Here is a 15530-nt window from a genome sequence, read left to right as displayed (position 1 = left end):
CTTATGGATTATGCTTTTCATCACGACTGTATTTAATGTGCGTTTCACTGCAGAGCGACACGTCCCCCCCCCGCCCCCCCCCCGACCGCCGGACGTCCACTCACATGAAGTCTAATCTGTCTTTTCCCTAAAAGTCAACATTTGCATATGAGGTCGCCGTAGCAACCAGCAGATATTCAGATTTAATCTCACGGCAGCGAGAGAAGAACAGCACACTTACTGGTCTTTGTGTTGGATTCGACCTTACGACCACTTTTTAAAAGCAGAGCCGGTTCCTCCATCTGTTATCGCAGCCCGCCCCCCCCCTCCTGCCCATAACCATCCCCTCATGCTGAAACTCACTGTACCTGCACTGTAAAAATAGCGTGATGCCGGTTAATGGCTTTATATAAGTCAGTGGGTGTGTGGGTCTGTGCGGCGCCGGCGATTCAGGAATAGTTGTGAGTCCTGAGGGTAGATGGGGAGAGAGGCTGAGTGAAAAGACCTGGTACAGAAGGTACAGAAGCTACAGTTATGTAACCAAATATACATATTCAAATGTTTCATTCATGTACTTTAAATATCGCAGTTTTAATTTTGAAACAATGGGCCGTAAATAAAGATGGATGACGCGTGTCCCACCGTCCGGAAAAGACGCCAAAATGTCCCAGATACAAAACGCGGCCGTAAATCAAGATGTTTTATGGCATTTTAATAGCATCAATTAACCAATTAAAACCAAACGTACCAGGAAGTGAACACTGGAGCATAAAACAATACGATTTAAACTACTTGAGTTACAGAAACAATCCGAGAAAACTTTAATTTGGACCGTGTCCCATCCGCTAACATGGAAAAGTCTAGAAAGAGCCTCTGTGGATTCACGTTCATGTAAATGAGATTATATGGTGACTAGGGTTGCAAAGGGGCGGACACTTTCTGGTAAATTTCCGGAAACTTTCCATGGGAAGTTAAGCTCGGGAATTTTGGGAATTTTGAAAAAAGAAGCAGAAGTGCCCAAAGTTTCCTCAGGGCTCAAATCAGCCTATGACACAACAAAATATTTATATTTATGTCTGTATATGACAAGGTAATCAAGTTAGTATAAATTAACAATAACATTTATTTGCGTTAATTTGCGTTAATTCCCGTATATTCCCGTATGTTCCCGTTAATTCCCGTTAATTCCCATGGAAAGTTTCCAAGTTTGAATATTCCCGGAATTTCGCAGCCCTAATAGTGACACAGAACCAGGAATATAAAGATGTCTTATTAAACTGAATAAAAACAACATAACTCCGTCCTATAGCCGAGCTTGATGATAATAATCCAGGTCATCATTTAAAGAGCGGAAAGGTCGTATTCGCATTTTTACTGATGGAATAAACTTTCACCTGATTATTCGTAGGAGACGTGTTTGAGTTCTCGCTGCTGCTTTGAATATCAGATTCCCTCATAACTCGAGGTAATTTGATATTCAAAGCACACAGCGGCTGTCATCAGATATTCTCTTCCAGCCTCGGGCCTGCGGGACGCGCTGAAAACACATATCTGACTTTTTATTTAATGGGAAACCTCATCCTGTGCTCGTCCAGCTCTCGGCGGCGTCTCTGGAAACACGTCCAGAACATTTCTGAATTCACACGCACGCCGAGAAACAGGAGGAAGAGAGAAAGCCTCTGGAAGCTCAGCAGCAATGTATTTATAGACGGCAAAATAAAAGGATTAAACCTCCATGAAGGAGTGAACGGGAACGCCAGTGGATTCCAGACGTGTGCCAGATGCTGTAAGATCTAGAATAAGAAGGAGGGAGGATACAGGAGGAGAGAGGGAACCGACAGCTGGAGAGAGAGAGACAGAGGAAGAGAGAGAGGAGGAACCGGAGCTCTCTGAGTTCTACTGGTTCCACTTCGGCCTCTGAGCCACGTCAGACTGGTGATTACACCCTGCCAGCTCTCAGTGAGGTGGTGGGGGGGGCGGGCGGCTAAGTGTTAATTACAGAGGTAATGAGAGAGAGAGGAACCTCTGCTGCAGCCACGTGAAGACACCTCCGATCGCCCGGTTTCTTTCCCTCTTTCGTGTGATTCTCCCTGAAGCTGTTTCTGATTCTCCGGAGGACAAAAGGAAAATCCTCCGAGCAGCTGTGGGGAAGTGGAGCCGCTGCCAAACGCTGGATTACATAACTGCATATTCCCCCCCCCCCATTCATGTTCTTTCAAATTAAAAAGCCCTTCCTCCTCCTCTACCTCCGTTTCCCTCCCCCTCCCCCTCCCCTTCTCCTCTCTTTTCTCACTTCTTCTTCTTCTTCTTCTTCTTCTCTTTCTCCCTTCGCCTCACGCTGTGCAGATGTTAGCTCCCGGATGTGCGCATGCAAGTGTTAATACCCTGACCCCCCCCCCCCCCCCCCCCCCAGCCGCTGTTGCTAAGGAGAAAACGCCGAAGCCTTTAGAGGAAGAGAGGGAGGGCGAGAGAGGGAGAGAGAGAGGGGGGGGGTTTGAATAGAAGCTGGTGGAAATAAACGAGGAGGAAATGAGGCAGAGGATTCTGTCGCTTGGCTCATGGGCAACACTTCAAGTGGAAGTGGATGAAGCTCACCGATTGGCTCGTTAGAAACCAAACCCCCCCCGAAACCTTAACCGTGACCAATTAGTGACAGACCATAAAAACCATAATAACCATCTCACCTCAAACCTTAACCACAACCTCGGAAATTCACTTTCACCTCATTAGTACCAAGTTTCACAGAACGTACTTTTACAGAACCTTATTTTATTTGATTGTTTTTATATATTCATGTTTGTTCATGAATTTTATATGATTATTATATTTGTTCTTCTTCTTTGTTGGGTTTATTGGCGCGTGGCCAACAAGCGTCAAGGTGCATTACCGCAATCTCCTGTGTTCTTCTTCAAAATGTCCTCACACACACACAGACACACACACACACACACACACACACACACACACACACACACACACACACACACACACACACACACACACACACACACACACACACACACACACTCCTCTTACATACAACAGGAAGTGCACTCTATCATATGAGGCTCTTGCAATAATCAATGACTTCTTAAATGTCCTTATTGCTTGTTAAACACTTAAGCGTCTCATGTGTCCCTGGGATTGAATCTCTACCTGCGTGTGTGTGTGTGTGTGTGTGTGTGTGTGTGTGTGAGTGTGTGTGTGTGTGTGTGTGTGTGTGTGTGTGTGTGTGCGTGTGCGTGTGTGTGCTGCAGGACGGAGGATCTCCACTTAGAGCCGCTGAAGCTGAAGTCTAATGTACGAGGTCGCGGGTTCAACTCCTCGCCGTCCGGATGGCGTGCATTAGAGGTAGGAGGGGGGGGTGGGTGGGCTTTGAGTGGGCTTCTAAACACACGTCCACACGCAGGAGGAACTCACCATTTAAGGACAGATCCTGATGTTCTGCTGAGGATTTTGTTTCTCTTGGGATTTTCAAATTTAGGCCAGAAGGAATAAAAGCATGAGCGTTCAGATTATCAAATATCATAAAACCTGATGTTTCAGAGTCGAGCTGCGATAAAAGAAATGTTTCCTTTTGCATTTGCTCAAGTTTTTAAGATTTAGATTTCAGAATAAGAGCAAACGTTGTAGAAGGAGGAAGCACCCTGAGCACATGGCGCTCGTCCTCTGACGGGTTCCACGGGCGCCGGGTGACACGTGTGACTCATCGCTGACTCATCGCTCACGTGGGAGTTTTTTGATTTCTGTTTATCGCCGAAGCACAGAAGTGACCAGCAGACGTTCTCTCCGTCTGTCACTTCTGTGTTTACGTTTCAAATCCCACATGTGAGGAATCATCATCATCTGCTGCTGCAGATCCACACTGACTCCTCCCATCTGCCTCACAGCTGAGGACCAGGAGCAGAGAGAGAGAGGGAGGAGCTCCAGGAGAGAGAAGGTCCCATCGGAGCGGTGCTCTACTTCTGTGACAGAGGGGGGGGGGGGGGTAATCCCGCAGGAAGCCCCTGATATCGACGAGGAATTGATTATCCGAGCGTCCTGATTGGTCGGTTACATAACACGTTCTCTCATCTGCCTCATGATCCTTTTCACTGAGGAAAAACCAACGAGTGTGAACGTTCACTTCCTGTAGCGCTGACAAGGGGCGGAGCCAAAAGCAAGCACTTTTTAAAGTATTTTCATTTCCAACATTGTCCTGAAATTAAGAAGCTCTGATTGGTCGGTTACATAACACGTTCTCTCATCTGCCTCATGATCCTTTTCACTGAGGAAACACCAGAGTGTGAACGTTCACTTCCTGTAGCGCTGACAAGGGGCGGAGCCAAAATGTAAAACCAAGCACTTTTTAAAGTATTTTCATTTACAACATTGCCCTGAAATTTAGGAAAATATAACTCTCTCTGTTCTGTTATGAATCTTCTCAGCAGCAGAAACCTGACAATCTGAATTCAATCAACACATTCCTGGATCCGCCCCCTGATTCAGATCTGCACCATAATTTAATATCTGCTTCCTCATCTCGTTCCGCATCCTTCCACCAAGTTTCCTCAAAATTTGTTGTGTTATTTTTCTGTAATTTTGTTCAAAATCACACAAACGTACTTCGCTGAAATCTACACATCCCTGAAGGAGGAGAGTTATTCTGGAATAAAACTACGAACCGCAATTTTCATCAATAGAAATAAAACAAAAGTACCACATATTATATATATAGTTTAAAACCACAACCTTCAATTTGAAGCTACAATCTGTCTTCCAACTTAATATTAGTAACACAAAATATTAAATTATTGATACAAATGTTTTTTTTCCTGGTCTCTGCAGCTTTGTGTATTCTATCCAAAGCCCGGTATAGAAATATAAATCTTTTATATTTCCTTACTGCAGCCTCCTACCAACATTAATTATCCATAAGTGTCGAGCTTCCGTCTTACGTGCACATCACACGTGCACGCGCATATCATACGTGCACGCGCACATCATACGAGTCTTCAGCTTTCTGCCTCATTTCCATCATAAGAAAAAGCTTCTTTATTGTGCAGCTACAAATGTTTGATTATGAATCTACAGTACTGCAGATATAAAGTACAGTTTGCTTTGTGCAAAGTGAGCACCCCCACCCCTCCACCCCCCCACCCTGCAGAGGGAACTCCACCACGAACCGACAGCAGCAGAAAAAAATACTGCATCCATCTGGATCTGCAGGAGAATCATCTGCTGTTTGAAATATATCTGATGGACTGTGAAGAGTTGGAACAGGATCCAGAATCATGAACATGATCTGGATCCTGTAGAACCCTGGAGGAGGGGGGGGGGTGGGGGTGCTCCAGATGTTCCAGCGGTTCCCAGAGCTGCTGGTGTCTCTGCTGCTCATTGCAGTGGTTCTGTGTCAGACCTGGGACCGAAGCCAAAGACAAGAGTCGAGCGCTTCTCTTATTCTCTTCTCTTACCGCAGGGAATAAGAGAAGCTTTAACGCAACATCCTTACAGGTGCGTGATGGAGAGAGAGAGAGAGCGAGAGAGAGAAAGAGAGAGAGAGAGAGAGAGAGAGAGAGAGAGAGAGAGAGAGAGAGAGAGAGAGAGAGAGAGAGAGAGAGAGAGAGAGAGAGAGAGAGAGACACCGCAGCGCGTAAAGTCAAACAACTGCATCCACCAGGATTCACTCACCTCGCTCATCTTGGAAACTGTGCGCGTCGGGAGTTCTGCAGCAGAAGTGGGACTTGATGTCTTCTCTTGCCTCGAGTCTCTCCGTGTTGATCCGAGCCGAGCCGAGCCGAGCCGAGCAGGAGGAAGCTGAGTGAGAGAGTGATGGAGGAAGAAGAAGAAGAGGAAGAGGAAGCGGGTTTCTGCCTGTGGAGGATCCGAGAGGAAGCTGCGAACTGACGGAATGAAGTGATGCTCTGCTCTGCTCTGCTCCTCTCTCTCTCTCTCTCTCTCTCTCTCTCTCTCTCTCTCTCTCTCTCTGTCTCTCTCTCTCCCCCCTCCTTCCCCCCTCGCCCACTCACTCTCCTCCAGTCACCAGGGAGCAGACTATTTGCCCTACTACAGGGATGTAGGCTAATAGGAACATAATAAGAAGAGCAACCCTGGAGCAGCTCGCTCTGCCTCCCACACGATCCCATTAATTGTAATAGTTTCATTATCCTCTATTTATTTATTTGGAATAAAAAAAAAAATCTGCGGTCCATGGTCATAAAAATACCTTATAGTTCTATAATTAAATATGATAAAGTCAGTTATAATTATAGATTCAAGAATTATTGTGATACTTCCATTAGGGATTTTCCAAAATAAATCTTATTTCTTATGGATCAAGATGAAGATTTGTTTTTTGTTTCGACCATAAATAACACGAAATGACTTTCATCCATCTACCGAATCGAATGTAGAACGATATAGTTTGATGAGTGAATCTATCTATAATTATATATATATACATCTACATCTATACATTAGAAATAGATACAAATCTACATACAAAAAGCATAAAAAAATACTATCTTGTGTAACTCTGGTTTATGGATGTAATTATATTTCCCTCAGCCTCGTGCTCCTGATCTCCGAGCTGCAGTAAAACAGGTTCAGGTAATCAGATGATCGTTAATTAGCCGACGCCTGGAGACGATCGAGCTCTTTACAGACCACAGTGTTCCTGCTGGGGGGGGGGGGGGGGGGGGGGGGGGTCAGAGCCTCTGTCTGATAACATCTGGTTCACACAACATCTGTACTTGCTTCCTCTTTGGTTTGGATTGAGTCACGTTTAAAGAAGAGATTTAAACAAAGTGTAATTTCTTCCATTTGACAGATCTACACAGGAACGTTGGTCTTTGAGTATTCAGCAAAGTACTTGTACCTTTTCTATATTATGTATTTCTACTGCACAAAATTATATTTACTGTAGATGTATTTCTCTAACTGAATTTTCTCACGTGCAGGTATAACGTCCAGAACAAAGATGGACGACATGACGCTGCAGATGAAGCCGGATATGAACGTCTTGCGGTGAGTCAGTCCCACCTGTCAATCATGACCTTTGACCCCAATTTTATATCATCAAACAACAAATGAAACACAAACTAACCTGTAAAAATGAAAACTTGAACACATAAGATAAGAACTTCCATTAATTACAGTAATTGTCTTTGAGAGAAGATTCTTTGACGTGTGATGACTCTTTAGTTTGTCCCATCTGCTAACATGGAGGAGGCAGTTTATGACTCACACTGCAGTCAGCCACCAGGGGGCGATGAGACACCTTCTCTCTCCAGCAGCCGTCACGTCGTCCATCTTTACAAACGTGTAATATCCACATATCACATTTACTTCCATTTATTCTTATATTTTGATATATGAATTTTTTTTAATTATTTTATTTAATCTTATTTAAGTTATTTAATTTCTGCCTCTTTTTCTTTACCCTGAATGTTTGATTGTGGGTTGGGGGTGTTCATAAACGTTTGTATGTTTATAAATGTTTGAATGTATGTTTCTTATATGTAAAACTCAATAAATATATTGTTAAAAAAAAAAAATAATCCACATATCACATAATTCTTCTCCAGAATCCCTGACTCTTATTTATACTTTGACTCTTTTAACATCAACTTATATTCATCCAGCATTTCTTATCGTTTTAAAACCATAATAACCTCAGTGTATAAACAGAGGAAGGCACATTCCACATTCCACACATTGATGCAACTTCATTTGAAGCCACAAGATGGCGCTGCAGCTTTCTCTAAAAGTTGTGGCAGCTTCACAAACCTGCAACATGAAGTAAAACACACAAGAAAGAGACACTGGCTTATTTTTGTTTGTGTTTATTTATTTCTAATGTGTTTCATTTTTATTTCTTTTTTTTTTAATCTGTCCACAAAGTCATATTAGTCACTACTATGTTAGATCAGTTTTCCCTCACTGCAATGGCAGTCAACTACACAAGAGCCCAAACCCAGCGTGGCCCCCCCCGGCTCGTGGGATGTGTCACGTCTTCAGGATCCTCACCGATAAATACTCGTCCGATAAACACGTTAAATAATAATCGTATCCTTTTGGTTAAAAAGACCTGATTTAGAATCAGGGGGAAAAGGTGCAATATTCAAAACATCTGAATAATCATCGCGCTCGGGTAAAGAAATGTGCAAAAGTCTATTTCAGCAGTTTTAACAGAAGATATTTGTGAGTTTGAATTCGTTAAACTCACAGTTCAACAAACAGAAACTCTGATTTCTTACTTTAAGTCAACTTAACTTTCAGTCAAGTGCTGCTTCAGTCTTTCACTCTTCTTCAAATTTGGGATCTGGATTTCTGAGTCCAATAATTACATTCAAGTCTCCAGAGAGAAATGCGTTATAATAAGAAACATATGATTTTAAAATCCGGCCGACACTGAGAGAGTTTTTTTGTCATTAGACATTTAGAACGATCGGCATTTTATTTTATTCCCGTCTGCCGCTGGGAGGAGGAGGGGGAGGGGCCATCACTCGGGTTTGTGCTCTCTTTAAAAAAAACACAACATCTCTATTTCTATCTGTACAACATTCAACAACACATGTCTCTTGTTTTTTTTTATCTTCTTTTCTTTTTTAACCATAATGCCAAAACCATAATAATAATATTATCATCATCATAAGAAGAGCATTTTTCCATCTCAACGGCATCGAACAAACACCACACAAACTGAAATAAAAATCTAATAAAGGCCTCAATACCAGATAGTACGCGTCACCTTCGAGTGGTGCTAGAGAGAGAGACAGGAAACGGACGAGAGAGGGACATGGAGGAAGAGCAAGCGAGAGAGCGAGAGGAGGAGAGAGAGAGAGGCCGAGCGGGCGAGGAAAGAGAAGAGATGACAGAGGATCAGTGAATTATTGTGTTTTCTCAACTTTAGAGTCACTTCGGACATGTTTTGGCAGCTCACGAGATTAAATATCTATTAGTCTTAGACTTGGGCTTTGGTTTTCCGAGGGTTAGTGTTCAACAGACGTGAAACCCCAATGATTTGTTTACTCCTCTAGAGGTCAGGTGGTCCTTCCTGTCGAGAGTCTCGCCACGGCAGTTTGACCTGAAGGCCGAACGGGTCGAGAGAAACATGAGAACACCTGGAGGGGTCGGGAGGAAGAGGAGGATGGAGTAGAAGAGGCGATGAGGAAGAGGAGTGGAAGGATAGAGAGAGAGAGAGAGAGAGAGAGAGAGTCGAGATGGGCTAAGTGCTTTTGGTGAGTTTTACAAAATACACCAGGAAGTGCTTGAAACAGAAGGCACGGTGGCATTGACAGTAGTTGTTAAGGAGACACCACTCAGGGACGTTCACTACAAAACTCATAAGGTGCTCTAAAAACCAACGTACACACATTAATGCACATCAAGGTGTGGCTGCAGTCAGAGGATACCCCATCGACAAGAAGATCCATAACAGCTGCTCACCTGGCATTCATCATTTTCATAAATATACCTTCATGCCGCATGAGAACAGATCCATGATGCTGGAGGTGTGACAGAGGATCAGGGCCAGTGAGAAAAGAATCTGAGATTCTGAGAGTAAAGTTGTGATATCACGAGCATAAAATAATGTTACGAGAATACATGGGTGGTGTTATAAGAAAAAATGAGAATAAAATCATATAACGAGGATAAAGTCAGAATGTTATGACACTTACTTTGTAATATTACGAGAATAAAGTGGTTATTTCAGGCTACATGTCATATAGAAGGGGATTATCATAAGATCAGCTTATTTCTGCGTTAAAATGAGGAATGTCGAGCATCTTATTCAATTAATCTAAACCTTATTCTCATAATCTCAAATCTTTTCCTCCAGTTTGGCCCCAGTGCTCCGTCGTAGTGTTGATCACTTCCTGTAACGAGCTGATCGATGGGGTAAATCTCACCGAACCACAACTTCACACCTTTTAAAAACAGAAAGTGACGACTTCCATTGGAAAGAAAAGATGTTTGGTCTATATCCATAAATTCAAAAATAAAAAAACAACTACTTTGGGAACTCAAACCTTGCACAGTGCTCTGTATAGACATTCCAACTAGTCTTAGCTCACGAACATTATAATCAATATTACCTATATTGATAACCTTTTTCTGTAAGAATCTGGAAATGAAAATAAACACAAGTCTCGTCTTTTTTTTTTTTCTTCTGGTCTTTACAAAAGCTACACATATTCTACTGGGATGTCTATGCATTTGTTAGTGTTTTAATATTTACTCCTACCATTGTCTTTTCTTTTCTTATAAAAGAAGAGCGGGATCTACTCGTCTAAACGACACCGGAGAGTAGAGGTTCTTTCTTTTCTTCTTCTGTCTCTACCTTGTGTCTTCTCTCCTATGGAGGAAACACACGTGGCGTTGTTCTCCGGACACGTCGCTGAGTCGCTGAGTCGTGAAAACAACAACGTGTCGGGTGATTGTGTTCGTGGACTCGAGCGACGTCCGGCTCCGTGGTTTGTTCTTTCCTTTGCGATGACCTGGAGTTGCCGGGGCAACCCCGACCCACGTCATTGTAAACACTGAATTTTGAACCGTGACCCGAGGCTTTGACGTCTTCCATCGCTTTAAACATCGTGTATATATCACCAACTCTTTTTTTTTCTTTTCTGTTCCAGCTGAGCCACGAGCAGCCGCCGTCAGAGCGTTTCTTTTACAACTTAACTATTCACAACGACCTAGAACCACTTTGAACAAATATACTGTACTTAAATCGTCTTAAACTGTATATTCAGATAAAATGAATGAACCTATCGGAGCCTCAGCGACACCGGAGACTCTCTCCATAACAGACAGTACGCCAACAGGCACTAACTGAAAAAGAAACAAAATTACAAATGCTTTCTCGCGGTTTTTCTTTTAGAACAATCATCTAGAAACACTTTTCAGACAAACAAGGCAGTGACACACAGAGAACACACACGGCCTGCAACACCTCACGCCTTAACTTAAAACCAAATCGCTTCGCTGATGTTCACAGCTTGAAACTCGTCCGGGTTCCTCCGTGTGGTCGGGGGAGGAACTTCAAGCTGTTCAGTGGTCAGAGTCAGGAGAGCGTCTCTTCAGTCGGCTCCGACCTGGTCAGTGTGGTGAAGTGGGATTTACAGTCCGTTACAATTGTGAAAGAAATGCATCGCGATTCCCTCTGGAATGATGCAAGCGCTGCCCCGAGATTTACGTATTTGTCAGAGAGGAAATCGTCGTAGAATCCTAAGAAAACAAAAGAAGAAGTGGCCTAAAGATCCTGTGAAGACGCGTCTGTGGTGTTTCAACAGGACGTTTGTTGGACTGAGGTAAACCACACGTTCGAAACTGAAGAGAGGAAACTTAACAGCTGTGATTCTTCTCTCTCGTCTTTTTCGAAAACCTCCAGAACACCAGAATCCTCGAGTGGCTCTGGAAATGAAAGTGTAAAGGGGCATTTCTTCATTTAACCTTAAAACCGTTTCTCTCTGCGATGCTTCCCTCGCTCTTCAGAAACCCAAACCTCCGTCTGGGTGGAGTCGGCTCAGACTCGTTCCTGGTCCTCCACCAGGTGGTTGGAGCTCAGGGCCGGAGACAGAGCCAGGGACATCCTCAGGTCCTGGTCCTGGGAGTCCTCTCCACTGCTGTTCTCCAGGTTCTCCTCCAGTTCCTCCTCCTGCTCTTCATCCTCCTCCTCCAGCTTCTCCCTCAGCCCCAGACCGTCCCTTACATTCTTGGACACCGAGGCCAGTTTGGAGTCCGCGTAGTCCAGAACATGACCCCCATGTCCTGCTGGATCCCCTGAGAGCCCGTTGAGGGTCTGGGTTGAGGACCACTCACCCAAGGGGGTCTCACCTTCAGGCCTCCATATCCCCAAGGAGTCGAGGTCGGAGAAATCCGTCCCGAGCTTGGTGGACTTCGAGGCTCCGCCGTAGTCTAAGCTAGCTGAAGAGCCTCTCTTACGCCGGGACTTGCTGGTGTGGTTGACCTGGAGATGCATGGCCATGAGCTCTGCTGAGGACGTGCGGAACGGGCAGAACAAACACTGGCTCAGTTTGACGCCTGATGAGTCATCGCCGCCATCGACAACCCCTCCGTCCGCCACACTCATGACCCCGTCATCCTCCGTCCCTCCGAACCCGGGCGAGGGACGACGGGACAGATCCAGAGGTTCGAACCCGACCTCCTGAGTGGAAGACGCTGGACTCTCCTTGTCACTGGAAGGCTGGACCATCCGGCTCGTGGTCAGGGGCTTACGCCGGGACACTTTAGGGGCCTTGGGTGGGGGGGACTCTCTAATCCAGCTTCCTTCCATCCCACCTTGGTACAGCGCTCCCATCACCCCGGACAGATACCGGTACTGGGTCTCCAGGTCCACGTCCCTCAGAGCCGCCAAGGCCTTGCGGTTCTCTCGCTGGTCCGGAAGCCCCAGGAGCCAGGACTGCTGGCCCAGCCGCGAGGGGGGGGCGTCGGTCGGGCCTCGGTTGATGGGGCAGTGGTTGGTTTGGGAGCGGCGCTGCTTGGCCAGCCCGGAGGCTCCAGAGGTCAGACTGTTGATGGTGGAGGTGAGTCCGGCGGAGGAGGAGTTGGACGAGGCGGACAAGGCGTGGCGCTGCTCGCGGTGGTGCCGCTGCAGGTGGTACTTCAGGGACCCGGACTGGGTTCCCGCATAGTCACAGTGGGGACACTTGTAGGGTCTCTCACCTGGAGGAGACAGGATGGAGACAAGAAGGTTTGAAAATCAGTTCCTCATCCAGCAAAGGAATTAAAGTCAAACCTCATCCACCGGAGAAACGTGAGGACCACGTTCCATAGGTTCATCTGATCTGGTTAGTTTTGGTTTCACATTGTAATCAAGGGATAAAAGATGAGTTTCACGAGTCAAACTGGTTTTTATATCATGTAAAAAACAATATCGGAACTGTACAAACTCTGTAATCAGACAAATCCGCCCAACAGTCATCGGAGCAGTGTTGAGTGAGAGCTGTAGTTTCACGTTTCAAAGGGAGATGGCAGTATTCCATCAGTGATTAACAACTACACACTGGGAAAACCCAGAGAAGCTGGAGGCCATCACCAGCAGGAGATGTTTGACACTAGAGGAGCTTTAATGATCTCATTCACAGGAACAAAAAGAATTATCAGGACAGAAGAACTCAGATCTGTTGATGAAGACGATCAATTTCATTTAAATTTCAGAAGCAAAATACAATGAAGGGATGAAAAGTCTCGAGAGGCAGAGATGTTCTCAAGAGGGAATTATTATAATTTGATGCCTTCACTTAAATTACTGACCATGTGGTAATCACTTGATGGCCGAGCGATGCAGCAGTGCATGAGAGAGAGAGAGAGAGAGAGAGAGAGAGAGAGAGCCGTGTGCTACCATGAATAATACAACGTGGATGTGATGGGTGCTGCCAGCTGTAGATGAGTTCTCTTGATGGAAATACTAAATAGGTTTCATTTAATGCATTTTGGGCTCTGTGGTGCAGGAAGGACTTGGACCAGCTCCAGTTATCAGCTGCTGGAGATTGAAAATGGAAGAGGGGTCTCAGCTTCTGATCAAACGCATCAAGCGAAAGCAAATAACAAACCAAAAAAATGACAGTGACTCACGCTGATGGAGTCTTATGAGTATGGATCATTAATTAAAGTGAGTGAGTGAGTCACAAGATGTTCAGAATAAGGGTTTTTTGGGGATTTTGATTTAGTTTTTTTGAAAGCTGGTTTGAAAAGCCACATGTCTCGGCCCTGCAGTCCCAATTATTAAAAATGATCTGAGGTGAATTTAATTAGAACACTTCCAGATCGGCTTGTTTCAAAGAGCAGGTCCCGGATCTTGAATCTCAAAGACTGAAGGGAAAATGATTGTTGTTACAGAAGAATCTGTGAGAGAACAATGTCCCGTCATGACTTCAACGTAAGAATATGAAATATAAGAATATTACACAGCAGCTGCTTTCAGACCTGAAGTCTGAACTGTTTCCCCGGGGCCGAGTGGGAAATGTCTGAGTCAGTTGCTTTTCCTGCAGCTTCGAGTAAAATGTTACAGCGAGAATATTCATGTGAGAATCCAGCAGAACTTCTGTGCCTTGGTCCAAGTTTCATAGATATGATGTCTGTGTATGTGATTCTGTGTTTTTATGCATGTGTCAATATGTCTAAATAAATGTTAAATATTAGAAAAAGCGAGTAAATATATATTGCTTTTTATTGTTTTTCTTATGTGTGGTGTATTTATTGTGTTTTTATGTTTCTATGTTCATTGTATGCACCAATAACCAGAGCAAATTCCAGGCAGGTGTAAACCTACTTGGCAATAAATACCTTCTGATTCTGATTCTGATTCTGATTCTGATGTTAATTCGATGCTTTCAACCGTAAACCTGCAGATGAAAACTAGCCTGCATGGCTCAATATTGTGCATTTACATTTGCACATTAGCATTAATTCAAATGCATTGACCCTGTAGAATATAGACACATCAAACAGGCTCAGAGATGTAAACCTCCACCAACGTCATATCTCACAATGTAAAAAACCGTTATCAAATCTGCTCCAAAAAGTAATGTGCTCTTCCGTGACTTACCCCCCCCCCGACCCCCCGACCTTTCAATACTTTAAAGAAAACATAACCTCGTTGGTCGAGGGGAGAAAAACGATGTCAAACCTTTTTTCACTTTGCTCAGTTTCTGGCGAATCAGGGAAACTTTTCTGGAGAACATGTTTTTTGGGGACAGACGTAGAGATTTTACCAGTTTTATTCCATAAACCCTCAACCAGGCACTTAAAGAGGGGGGGGGGGGGGAGCATTCTGCAGTAGAAGCTATGATTAGCGCCGGCCAGCTCTCTGAGGTGATGTGTTTAAAAACAAATAAAAAAAAATTTAAAAAAAGATAGCTCTGCTCAACAAAACCTTTCCCGGGATTTATAAAGGTTGAAATAAATAAATAAATGTGGCTTTTTAAACTCACACGAGTTTCTCACCTGTGTGAACTCTCAGGTGCACTTTAAGGTGGTGTGAGGAGCGGAAGGCTTTCCCACAGTACGGGCAGTCTTTTATTCCTCTACCACGCACTCGCTCCCTGATGGGAACTGAAGGTGTGGAGGAGACTGCTGTCAAGCCATTTTCTTCTGCAAGTAGAGAGAGAAATGTGCAGATAATAGTCGGCGTTAAAGGGCGCCACCACGAGAGCTGCTACTCACAACAGAGGAGCAATATGAAATAACATACTCTGGTGATAACAGCACCTTCACATGTGAGCAAACAAACACAACCCAACACAACCCAACACAACCCAACACAACCCAACACAACCCAACACAACCCAACACAACCCAACAGAGCAAATGGGAAAGAGAGAGGGGGTGCGGTTGTACCTTTGAAGGTTGAGATGAGAGAGTGGAACCCCGAAGCCGCTCCCGCTTGTTGGGATCCTCCGCCGTGAAGCTGAGACTCCTCCCTCACCTCGCCTCCGCCTGCTCGCCCCAGTCCGGCTCCGCGACGACTGCCGCCTCCCTCCGCCTCGCCACCGCCGCCTCCGCCTCCCTTCTGGGGCCGCTGGGTGTGGACGCGGGCGTGGACC

The 15530-nt window shown here is 44.8% G+C and overlaps 1 protein-coding gene across 1 annotated transcript in view; it reads right to left on the bottom strand.

Moving 5' to 3' along the window:
* Positions 1-7786: 7786 nt before the first annotated feature.
* Positions 7787-15530, bottom strand: part of znf219 (zinc finger protein 219) — a 25319-nt gene continuing 17575 nt past the window's right edge. Inside the window, 3 exon segments of the mRNA XM_061095755.1 lie at positions 7787-12648; positions 14932-15078; positions 15325-15530. The exon segment at positions 15325-15530 is cut by the window's right edge and continues 583 nt beyond it. Of these exon segments, the coding sequence (XP_060951738.1) occupies positions 11489-12648; positions 14932-15078; positions 15325-15530 (1513 nt within the window). The 3' untranslated portion in view covers positions 7787-11488.

The sequence above is a fragment of the Limanda limanda genome, chromosome 22 (assembly GCF_963576545.1).
Source record: "Limanda limanda chromosome 22, fLimLim1.1, whole genome shotgun sequence".
Classification (NCBI taxonomy): domain Eukaryota; kingdom Metazoa; phylum Chordata; class Actinopteri; order Pleuronectiformes; family Pleuronectidae; genus Limanda; species Limanda limanda.
This window is presented reverse-complemented; position numbering and strand designations above follow the sequence as displayed.